The sequence below is a fragment of the Stegostoma tigrinum genome, chromosome 28 (assembly GCF_030684315.1).
Source record: "Stegostoma tigrinum isolate sSteTig4 chromosome 28, sSteTig4.hap1, whole genome shotgun sequence".
NCBI classification, from domain to species: domain Eukaryota; kingdom Metazoa; phylum Chordata; class Chondrichthyes; order Orectolobiformes; family Stegostomatidae; genus Stegostoma; species Stegostoma tigrinum.
In genome coordinates this window covers 35,735,217-35,747,377 of record NC_081381.1, presented here as the reverse complement: position 1 = coordinate 35,747,377, position 12,161 = coordinate 35,735,217, and the positions used below count along the sequence as shown (strand labels likewise).

Sequence of the window (12,161 nt, the reverse complement as noted above, 5' to 3'; positions counted from 1 at the left end):
GGGATGAAATCATTGAGAATATATTCATCCTCCTGACTGCTGTCAGGCAAGGATCATCTAACTATCATGCAAGCTCAGACTGTTGTTATGATTGGGGATTTCTGTGCAAAGAGACATTGAGAATGTCACGTCAACTCAAATATCCGTTCTCTAACGGGTTACTACAATAGCTGAATTCGATTCTGGGTGGTGCACTGGCAGCAGCTCAACTCTCAACATCTGTGCTGTTGCCCATCAGCCAGTTCAGGCCTATTTAGCGTAATGAAGTCCAAAGCTATAGAAGCACTCTGACTGCCACTGACACAAGACAGGCATTAAGGTAATGCACAAGAGTATTATTGAATTATCAATGCAATGTGCTTTCATTTATGAATTTGGTCTGTAACACTGATTTTGTGCTGGCTTTGATTTCTGCATAGTGGCTGGATCCTGTGAGAGCCAGTAGCAGAGGGCAGGCAAGATGCAGGACTATTTGCTCATGGGAAATTGGGTTATAGTGCTTGGTATTGCTCTTGGATAAGTTCTTCGTTAATTGCCTTTTTGCAGAGCTGTGTTGATTTCCTCCTTCCTCCTCAGCTACTCATTGCTTGTAGTAGTTACTCAATCTCCTCAAAATAGGAAGGTTGGGCAATGTGCAACATACCACTTACACCCTCCTCAGCGTTGAGCGTAATTTTCCCACAAGTGTGTACACCCACACCATCTTTTGAACTCAAACCTAAAACACTGACTAACAAAACTGATTGCTGAACCTCATTTTCACATTCAGATACCAGTGCCAACTGGAAAGGGTAAAGACACAGCTACACATTAGGAAACGCAATAGCCTACCTTGTTGCTTAGGAACTTCTTTACGACCAATCAAGTCCCAGTTTGTGGCACCACAGATGAGAAGCTGACCTTTGCACTTGGATCCTTCTAGTTTCTGTGGGAAAGCATTGAGAGAAACACTTAGGCTGAGAGATATGTAAAAGAGAAAGGGTCAATAAATTATACGGCAGCAGAAACATGACAACCATTTCCCATCATATGAAAATTTGAGCTGCTGGCTTTTAAATTTAAAAAAAAGACAGTTGTGCCAAACATACACAATGGTTTCACAGTCCAATTACATCAGTATATTAGATGAAACACCTATAACAGAAACAACTCTGCATCCCCATACCATAAATCTAAAACAAAACCAACATAAACAAACACCCACACACACAGTAGAAATCCTGACGGCAGCAGAATTACATAGCATTTACGGCACAGAAACAGGTCATTTGGATCAACTGGCCTATGCTGGTACTTGTGTTCCACATAGGCCTCCTCCTACACAGCAGTATCGCTAGTTAAATACTGCGGAGCCTGGAAATCTGAAATAAAAACAAAGAATGCTAGAAACATTCAGCAGGACTGTGGAGAGAAACAGATGAAAGATCAGACTGAAAATTTTAATCTCACTTCTCTTTACATAGATACAGCTACTCTTCCTGAGTTATCCCAGCATTTTGTGACTTTATTTCAGTATTGCTACTTATTACATAGATTTGTATCATCCAGCATTCTTCTAAGGAAAATCAACAAACTCTACTGACCTAGAAAGTGTTTCCAGCATCTTGTCTGAACACCTTTTGATGGCATTTCGATAACTAACAGCAACTTAGTCATCTGACTTAAGACAAATCAGTAAACCACAATCTTCTGCATGCCAAGGCTGATAGACAAGCCCAAATTGAAAGATCAAAAGTACATTTAATTCATAGGTTTGCAGAGTGCACCAGAAAACTCTTCACAAAATTGGCATGATGGAACCACCCACAAACCTCTGATTTATGACTTCATCGCACGTCAAAACCTTCATGACAAGCGCATGTTAAAAAAAACCACTTTCCAAAACAGCCCCATCAAAAGAAAAATCTAAATTATGGAACAGCCTGATTCTGTGGGTTTTTTTTGGAGCATCTGCTTCAAAACAGTAACAATAGCCTTCCATGAGTCAGTGCTCCCATGGCTAGCTCCACAGACTAAGACACAAAGGCATGTCTTAAAGACAACAGCTTTTACAGTCACTAGTCTAGGATTGATCAAAATAGCAAGATAAAGGGGGGTCTATATGTTGCATTTTAGCTCTTCTTTGGAAAAAGATAATAATACCGTATATTCCCATTTTCTAACAGTCTGGTCCATGTAGGTAGACACATTACTAGGGATCATGTGACTACAAGTCTCCAACAGACCTTTCTATTTCTAGCTGGTTCTCAAAACTCCTACACCAGTAGCTAGATATGCAAAGTTAGATTCAACACATCCATGAGCTATTTGATACATAAAATCCCTACAAGCAAAATGACTTTTTACACAAAAGCATCGAGACATCAATGGATGGGATGGTACTGGAAAATTGCACATTCCTAAGTGATAGTTGGTTTAATTTCTAGCATCAGCAATGCTGGTCATCAGGAGTGACTTTGCAATATGTTGTGACAGAACGGAATCACGTGGCTCATCACTAGCAAACAGCACCGCAGTCTTCATCTGGCTACAAGTCAAAAAAACGAACGAAATCCCAAGTAATGAAAACACTTATTTTAATTTATTCCTTCCTTTGCCATGTTAACCAACTCCAACCAGCCAACAAGTCCTCTGCGTGATTTGCAAGAACGGATGCAGACTACATCATACTTGCAGATGGAGACACAGACACACAGTCACATACAGAGGGAGGGAGCAAGAGAGCGAACAAGAGATTCAGTGACACAGGGACAGTAAAGGCCATTCACACATCAGGCCTAGCTTACCATGCATTACGATCACAGCCGATTGCACACTTCCAATACCTTTTACCCATATTATCTCCATAAGCCTGTATGCCACTCGTCAAAAAATATCAATTGCTACCCGAAACATTCTCAAAGACTGAGCTTCTACAGTCATCTATGGCAGAGAATTCAAAAAGGTTCACAACTCTTAAAACAAAAACAAAAAATCTCAGATTGCACCCAAATGGCATCCTACTTTTTTTTTAAATTAAAAAGCTATGTCCATCCCACTCCACTTTTGACTCACCAAGCATAGAAAACATTTAACCTGTATCTAGCCTGACTGATTATCTCAAAGTATTTTGGAAGTTTCAGTAAGATCATCTCTCATTCTTTGAAAGTGCAGAGAATCCAGGCCCAGTAGGATAGACAGAGCATGTGGAGCGGGGTTGTTTATCAGATTGGCTTTGAGGCTTCAGAGAGAGGCACTCATCTCTTTGGGTATGAAAGCTTGGTACAACGCCTTGGAGGCAGGTCTGCATAATAGTTCTTCCTACATCTTGGTCTATTTGCCCAGCAACAGGTCATTTGATCTGATTGACAGCACACATTTTCCCCAGAGTTCTGATGGTTAAGCTGTACCATAGTGATCCATCATCTCACTGCCAAGGTGTACAGATTTGGTATCAGTTCTGGATTCCTTTACTTGCTGGAATCTGGCAAGTTAGGTCACTTCATCCAGTACATCTGCTTCTGCTATCTCTAAGTTTGAAATTCTCCATCAAGACCCTGCTGATTTTAAACCATAAAAAAAACTAACAGACCAATTTCATCAACCTATGAAGATACTCTGCAGGTACACCTCAGATCTTTTAACGCTTACTCCAAACAACACTGATAGCGAGGTTTCTCAAACTGTGCTCATCACCCTCTTGAGAACAAGAGGAATGCTCATATCCCTCACCTGCAGGCTAATCAAAGAGAATCAACCTCAAATCCTGCAAATCTCACCTTGACAAAACTGCAAAAAAATTGCTAGCTGAGTGTTTATCTTGCCCTACAAAAGCAACTAGTTTGAGATTACCACAAAAAAGTCAATATGACTAAATATGTTTCACAAAACACCTGTTTTTGTGGTTATAATCATCATTAAGAGGAATAATACACCTATCATCCCAGGATGGAGTGCAAAGTTTGAATGCTGAAGGCTTCTGATATACTCAAAACAAGACAGGTAGAAGAGAGACAGTAAAGCACACGATAGGCAGATTTAAAATAATGAAGACTACCCATCATTGCATTTTTATGGAAGAAGTCACAAACTTAAAAAGAACAATATTGAAGGCAACTGCAATAACGACGTATTTGTTTTCTCACCTTGCAACAGCTTTTTGTGACGTGCAGGGCTTAGCCAAATTTAAACAGTGCATATTCCAACAAAACTAAAACAAAAATGGGTTTTATAGTCAGCCTAATAAGTAAAATTGACTCACTCTGTCATGTACAAACCAAAAACCTCTAGCTCAAATCTAGACTCTTGCATATGAATAGGAAAGTCAGATTCAAATCCTCCTGGCATTCACTATCAGCACTTAGACACCAGAAGCAATCACTGCATCCAGAATGAAGAAATTTGGAGAAATACAAGACATGAAGTGTCAAAAAGTAGGAGTGTTTATAAATTTTGTACTCGTTGGGCTTATGTCTCGCTTCCAGTACCAAAAGGACTTAGCAATGCAACATGACAAATAGCATATTCACGCAAGTAAGTCTCCACTGATACATGTTTTGAGGAAAGGTACTGTCCCATTTTGCAAACTACAAAATTACGTTTAAATGGTACAGCAGTAGTCCAGGATCAATGGCCTTGCAAAGAGGCCATTTTGTACTGCCATCCATTGGAAGCAAAGGAAGCTGCTTCCTCAGATTTCTGAGATCAGATCCAGAGACTTACGACACTGAAAGGATCCAGATAAGAATGTTTCTAAACATTTCAGCATATTATTAAAAGTGAGACTGAGAAGCCAGAAATTATTGTACACATTGGTAGGAAGTCACTATTAGGGAAAAGACTAAAGCAGTACAGTGAATTTAAGAAGTTAGGTGGAGTAAAAAAAACACTTAAAACTAGCAATTTCAAGTTCACTCCCAATGCTAAGGTCTAATGAGGGCACGAACAAAAGGTTAAAAGGAGATAATTCAATGACTGAAGAGCTGGTGTATTGTTCAGGGATTTGAGTTTTTGGACAATTGGAACATCTTTTGTAACAGAAAAGACCTGTTCAAAAAGGATGGGTCTAACCCGAGCTGTAAAGGGACCAATATTTTTGCAGGGAGATTTGCTCATTCTATCAAAGGAGACTTTTACACTGATAGAGAAAGCAAGCGGAAGAATTCTAAGTAATAGTGAAAATGGAAGGATTGATGGGGCAGGTTCTGAACTGACTCAGGGCACGTAGTAACTCTGAAGAACTAAATTGCATTTACTTCAATACAAGGGGTCTTACTGATAAGGTGAATGAATTCGGGACTTTTTAATGTAAAAAACAACAGGATTGGAACATTACAGCTATTACAGAAATTTGGCTGAGATGGAGAAGACCAGCAGATCAATGTGCCTGGTTTTAGATGTTATAGGAAGGACGTAGAAGGAGTCATTGGGTAGGGGAAGGTGGACTGAGTTTGTGGTGTTTCTGATTAAGGAATACATTACTGTTATCACCAGGGAACGCTAGATTCTGAAAAAATATATGGGCAGAAGTTAAAAATAAGAAAGGAAAGATCACTTTGATGGGATTATACTGAAGGCTCCCCAAAAGGTGAGAGAGAAATGGACAGACAAATATGCAGGGAAACCTCAGGCATATGCAAGAATAATATGGTTGTGATAATGGGGGTGGGGGTTTAATTTTCCAAACAAACATCAATTGGGATTACCATAGTGTTAATGTTTGGGTGATGAAGAATTTGTCAAATGCACTCAAGAAAACTTTCTTTATCGATACTTGGATGCTCCTACTAGAAAAGGCACAAAACTGGACCTACTTTTGATCAAGAAAGCAAGGCAGGTGACAGAGTGGGGGAGCACTTTGGGTCTAGCTATTATAATTGTATTAGTTTCAAAATAGTTATGGAAAGGATAAGTCTTCCATAAAGGCTGAAGTTTTTAAGTTGGAGGAAGGCAAATTTGAATGATACGAGACAAGAACTTTCACAAGTTGTTTGGAGTAGACCGTTTGCAAGTAAAAGGATGTCTGACAGTTGGGAAGCATTCAAAAGTGTGATGACAAGAGTTCAGAAGAATTTTGCTCCTGTTAGAGTGAAGGAGCTGGTAAGATTAAGGAACAATGGATGAATAAAGAAAGAGGTTCTTGTCAAGAATAAAGAGAATTTTTTTAAAAAAGATATAGATAACTTGGTTCAATTGAATCTCAAATCAATATATACTTTTAAAAAAGTGTAGAGGCATTCAATACAGAGATCAGGTAGGCAAAGAGGGATCTGAAATCACACTGGCAGATAAGGGCAAGGATAATAAAGATGTTTCACAAATACGTTAAGAACAAGAGGATAACTTAGAGGGAGGGTTGGGCCTCAAGGATCAAGGACTGTGTTGAACCCCAGGAGATGGGAGCGATACTAAACGAACACATCAGTTTTTACTGTAATGAGAAATAAATGGAGTCTAGAGAATGCATTGAAATAAACTAAACTTCATTTTTAAAACTGTTCACATTACAGAAGAGGAAGTTTGAGAGGTCTCAGAATGTAAAAGTGGATAAGCCTTTGGGACCTGATTTAATATACCTCAGAATGTTGACAAAGGGAGGAAATTGCGAGGCCCCCTTGCAGAAATATTCACATCAGCCGTAACTACAGGTGAGATGTCTAATGACTGGAACACGTCCAATGTTGGAGAAACTGGGGAAGGACAGACCTGTGGGTCTAACTTTGGTTAATCGTAAATTGTTGGAGAGGATAAGAAAACATAGGATTTGCGAACATTGAGGCAAAAATTGATTAGGCATAGTCAACACAGTTTTGATTGAGGCAAATCATGTCTCACGAACTTGATTGAGTTTTTTTTGAGGAAGTTACCAAAAAGATTGATGACAGAGCAGTTGATGTTGTTTATTTGGATTTGGCAAGGTTTTGCATGGTAGATTATTTAGTAAAGTTGCATCACATAGGATTCAGGGTGTTTGTCACATGGATACATAATTAGCTTAATGGCAGGTGACAGAAAGTAACAATGGAGGGTTTTTTTTTGGGACTGGAGACCTGTGACCAGTGGTGCTCCAGTGATTTTTTTCTGGATCTTGTTTGTCATTTATATAAACGATTTGGATGAAAATATTGAAGGTATGGTTAGTAAATTTGCAGATGTAAACAAAACTGATGGTATTGGGATCTTAATCAAATGGTCAATTGGCTGAAAAATGACAGGAGTTCAATGTGGATAAATACAAGGTATTACATTTTGTTACAACAAGGATGGGGCTTATGTAGTTAACGGTGACACCTTGGGTAGTGTTGTGGACAGGATGGTTAAGAAAGTATTTGGCACACTTGCCTTCATTGCTCCGAGTACAGGAGTTAGGACATTATGTTGAGGTTGTACTCGATGTCAGCAAAGTCTCTTCTGTAATATTGAGCCCAGTTATAGGAAGGATATTAACGAGCTGGAGAGGGTTCAGAGGAGATTTATTAGGATGTTGTCAGGTATGGAAGGTTTGAGTTATGAGGAACGGCTGGATAGGCTGGGACTTCTCTCACTGGAGCTTAATTGACAGGTGACCTTGTAAAAGTTTATAAAATAATGAGAGGTATAGATAGTTGATGTTAATTGTCTTTTCCCTAAGATGGGGAATTTCAAGACTGGGGGCACATTTAAGAGGAGAGATTTAAATGAAAAGACAGAAGAGGCAATTTTTAAAAACAGGGCAGTTCGCATGTGGAAAGAACTTCTTGAAGTGGTGAAAGCAATTAAATTACAATATTTAAAAGACATTTGGATGGATATATGAATAGGAAGTTTGGTAGGATGGGCCAGGAGCACGTAGGTGGGACTAGTTTAGTTTGTAATTATGTTCAGAATGGAACAGTTGGGCTGAAATGTTTGCTTTCGTGCTATATAACTCTATATTGTGTCATTGCACTACTTTTGCCCAAATGTTGGTCAAAGATACTGAACAAGGGGCAGATGTTTAATGATGCTGTCTTTATGCCAATCAATTCTGTTAACTCGCAAGGGAAACGTACATTTAATTACCAAGAAGAATTGCACAACACGACTGTTTTGGAAAATGAGTACATTTTAATTCTATGCTTCACGGACATACACACAAAAATGATGCAGAGCTCAAGGCTATGCAATGAAAATCCTGGTTCCCTCCAAGATTTGCTTCATTACTCTAACTTTTGTTAGCCAACCTAGGTTACAAAAAACAAAGCATGTGAATATTGCTATGATCCCAACAAATGGGAAAAAAAACTGGACAAATGAAATCCCAGAATGAAGCCTGCGTTTATACATCATGTTTAACTTTTACTGTTGGTCAAGTCGTTAGTCACAAATATACAAAGCCTCGTGTGAATGTTACTTAATAAAAAGAATATCAAGATAAAAAGTTTCAACACATTTCCCAACCTAGCCTGTTAGAGATTCAATCCTTGAAAAAAAAAATCACTCTCCCTTTGATTTTCAACAGTTTACAAAAGCTCCAAACCAAGATTTCCCAGTTTGGGAACTCCAGGCTAGAAACCTTCTCAGCTGAGATGACCGACTCCCTTTAAGGGAGTCTATTTTCATGCTGAGGAACTGACTTGAACTCCTGGCTCTTCTGAACTGAAACCATGAACCTTCTGTTCTGAAATCAAAACTAATTCTAATAGTTTTCTGGTCCATTTAGTCTGTCAGTTATAATCTCAACAGTATAACATATTTATCCAAACACACTACAGGGTTCTCCCAGGAACTTGGATGCAGGCAGGGGGCCTCTTTGAACTGGTTTGTTTGAGTCAGTGTCCAAATTACTTCCCGTTCTGGTTTAAAAATAATTACCTTCACAGAACTTATCCACATTCTTCTGCCACTATTTTGAAATCCAAATCCCAAGATATACACCTTTCATCTCAATATTCCTCTTCACCAGGGCCGTAAAAGCACTACATTCCCAGGAGGGCCATCAGGCTGCTCTCAGACATGACTGGTGGTGGTTTAACCCGAGGGTTGCCCCACCTCAGGCAAATGGAGAGGTTGAGAAGAAGGAATCTTCATGACCACACGGCACTGGAAACTAGTCATCCAGTCAACTAAGGTGAACAATCCCTGAATTCCCAAGTTCAGTCCTCCACAATCAGTGCTGACATATTGAAAACCATTACACCATCTCAAGCTTTAAATTAGATCTTGCAGGACCTCGGAACCAGAGTTTCATCTTCCTCCCGTAGGCTAGTCTTACCAATCCTCTCTGTTCCTAAATCATGGTTTGGACAAACATATTAAACTTATTAAACATAATAAGATATGTTTACGTAAATACAGTGCTGGTGTCATGTCTCCCGTCCTACCCGGTCTGCAGTAAAAACAGAGTTTCATGAAATCATTATGAACAGTATTATTAGCAATAAAAAGAGGCGCAATTCTCCAGCGTGCACAAAAGACGACAGGCAACATGATTAATGAAAATATACACAATCATCTCGAGTTCAAATTTAACCACGTGCCTTGGGAGATTTCAACTTTTAATCACCATTCTTTAAAACGTCGCAAAGATTTTGCATTTCAAGTGGAAGATTTTTTTAAAAACACTATTTTCTTTCTGCCACCACCAGCTTGCACCTCCGGTCTATTACGGGGGATACCAGGATGATTGACAGGCAAGGCTGGCGCACGCGCAGTGACCGGCCCCCGCCGCTCGCGAAATGGCGGGAAATTGGAGCAGCGGAAACGAACGAAAAAAATTTAAATTTCAAATAAAAAAAAGTAAGTTAAATCCAATAAACCTCTCCATCGCGACATCGGATTTTAAAAAGAAAAAAATTTTAAAAAGGTTTAAAAAAAACAAAGAAAGTGTCTATGGCGAGAAGTCTTTCTTTTTTTAAAAAAAGGAAAATAATGAAGTTTACATTGAAAATATGTCGGTGGTAAGTGTAATTTTCCCCCCACCCAGCCCTTGTTTCCTCCCTCCCCGGGGGGAGATGCCGAGGTCGGGTTGTGGGGCAAGTGCCGCACGATGAAGAGACGGGCTCGGTGTGCGGCCTAGTCCTGAGACAGAAGCCCGAGTTGAGCGCTTCGGTCCCCGCAACCCTCCCCCCCACAAAAAAGAAACTCCACCAAAAAAAACGCTTCGCCCTTCAAACACTAAAGAGAACGGTGTCTAGACTAGTATAAAATTTCCATCATTTAAGAATTGTCCCTCCCGTCTCGGCCGTTCGACGGAGCCTGCCTGGGCCGCGGCTCTCCCTCACGCACAAAACAAACCTTCCTCACAGAGATTCTTTTCGGTGGGGGAAGAAACTTAAAATCAAAACACACCGTGTCTTGGCACTTTTTAAATTAAGAAAAAAAAATCAGTGTGCGCGGCGGGTGGAAATAATCTATAGCCTCCAATCCTTCCTCTTAAAAGTCGAAAAATAATAGACAGCGTGGGGGGGTGGACAAAAAACGCCGAGCAACAGAATGGGAAAAAAAAACTCAGACCAGCTCTCCCCTCGCTCGTTTTAAAAAAAATTAAGAAAAAAAAAGGAGTCGCTCTGCGGGGCCTGGCTTCTTTGTTCGCGCATCGAAACATTATTTCCAAAAAAAAGTTTTTATTTTAAAAGAAAAGTTGTACTTTTAAAGTTTAAAACGTTGGAGGGAATTGCTTCAAAAATAAACTTTTCGAAAGGGGGAAGTGGGCACTTTTTGTGAGAAACCGCTTCCTTTTTAATTGGTATGATTTTTCGTTTTCTCAAAAAAAGGGGCTTTGTTTGAAGGATTAAAACAGGTCGAGGGACTGATTCAAGTAATTTTTTTTAAAGAGGAGAGAGAGATGTTGTGGGGGGGGGGGGGAGGGTGTAGAAAGAAGTTGCCCTCCGTCCCCCTCCCCGCCACAAAGCCCCGAGCTTTCTTACTATTTTTTCCTTGGTCTCCTCTGGCTCATTGACGGTCTGAAGAACGGGTTTGCCCATCTTCTTGCCGGGATGCTCCAGCTCCAGCTCCTCTTCATCGCTGAAGTCTCGTTCCCTTTTCCTTCCACCTTTCGTTTTCTTTTTGTCCACCTTCTTGCGAGGCATCTTGTCCAAGGCAACGAGGAGGTTGTGGTTGGGGGGGGGGGGGTAGGAAGAAAGAAAATCCCCAATTTTTTTTAGAAAAGTAGGAAGATCGCCAAATTAATTCCTTTCCTTTAATCCGCCGCTCCAAGTAATTAAATATCCGCTCAACTTGATGGAAAGTCACTCAGTCGTATCTGCTTTTTTCCCCTCCTCCTACCGGGTTTTAAACCCTTTAGGTTTGTCTCCTTTCTTTCCCCTTTCTCTTCCCCCCCCCCCCGACTCTGCCTTTTTATTGATCTGAACAATAGATCTGTGTCTGAAACAAACCACGTGGACCCGCCTCACATCTGTCTGCCTCTTTTATCTATATATATATTTATATATAGTCTAAATAATTAAAGCATCAAACTTCCGCCTTCCCCTTCCTTCTCCAAACCATGCTACAAACTGCGTTGCTTTTTATTCTTTCCCCTCTCTTCCTCCTCCTCCTTTCCGTCCCGTTCTCAGATCAACTTTAAGTACCTGGATTCGTTTAATTGGGAAGAAATGATGTGATTGTTGCAAATGTGTTATGGGGGAGGGAGGCTGGGTTGTTTTTCTACTCGGGTCTTTTTTTAAAATATATATTCCAGCCCACCCGCCGTTAGGTTAACATGTAAATCTGCCCCTGTGTCTGTGACATGATGTGACAGCTCTCTATTCACAATCAGTCATCTCAGGATGGAAAAGCAGTTTTTACAAAGGAAATCCCTGAAAACTCCTCAGACATTGACATCTGCTGGCAGGGAGAGGCCCTTTAATATAATTTTCCTGGCTTACTCAAATCCTGGATAAATTGCTTTTATTTTGGTTCACAGCAAATAACCATTTTTTGTTGTTAAGTGTATTCGCATTGATATTTGGTGGGAGATATGAAGTGTGCACCATGGACAAGGAAGGTAGATGTTTCAGTCTTGAGCTGCAGAGTGAAGCAAAGATAGTTTTTTAACCTTTGCACCTTCTCATACAACAACTTGTATTTATGAAGCATCTTTAATGTAAAAACTGTCCCAAGGTAATTCAGAATTAACTATTAGGAAATACATGCTGAACCCAATGATGAGGAGAGATTCAAGTGTAGACATAGAGATGAATTTTCAGAAATCTTTTAAAGGA

At 40.0% G+C, this 12,161-nt stretch overlaps 1 protein-coding gene across 5 annotated transcripts in view; it reads right to left on the bottom strand.

Moving 5' to 3' along the window:
* Window positions 1-11,698, bottom strand: part of rcc2 (regulator of chromosome condensation 2) — a 35,776-nt gene extending 24,078 nt beyond the window's left edge. For 2 of the 5 annotated variants that reach the window (XR_007250504.2, XM_048561817.2), the window contains exons 1-2: window positions 10,866-11,489; window positions 832-925 (exon numbers count right to left, since the gene is read on the bottom strand). Coding sequence is in view for 4 of the 5 variants with exons in the window: in XM_048561817.2 (XP_048417774.1) it covers window positions 832-925; window positions 10,866-11,027 (256 nt within the window). In the remaining variant the exon portion in view is untranslated. Of the gene's footprint in view, window positions 1-831; window positions 926-1,204; window positions 1,362-10,233; window positions 10,423-10,865; window positions 11,490-11,528 lie in introns of those variants that run through there. The other 3 variants (XM_048561816.2, XM_048561819.2, XM_048561815.2) reach the window with 3 other exon arrangements.
* Window positions 11,699-12,161: the final 463 nt, after the last annotated feature.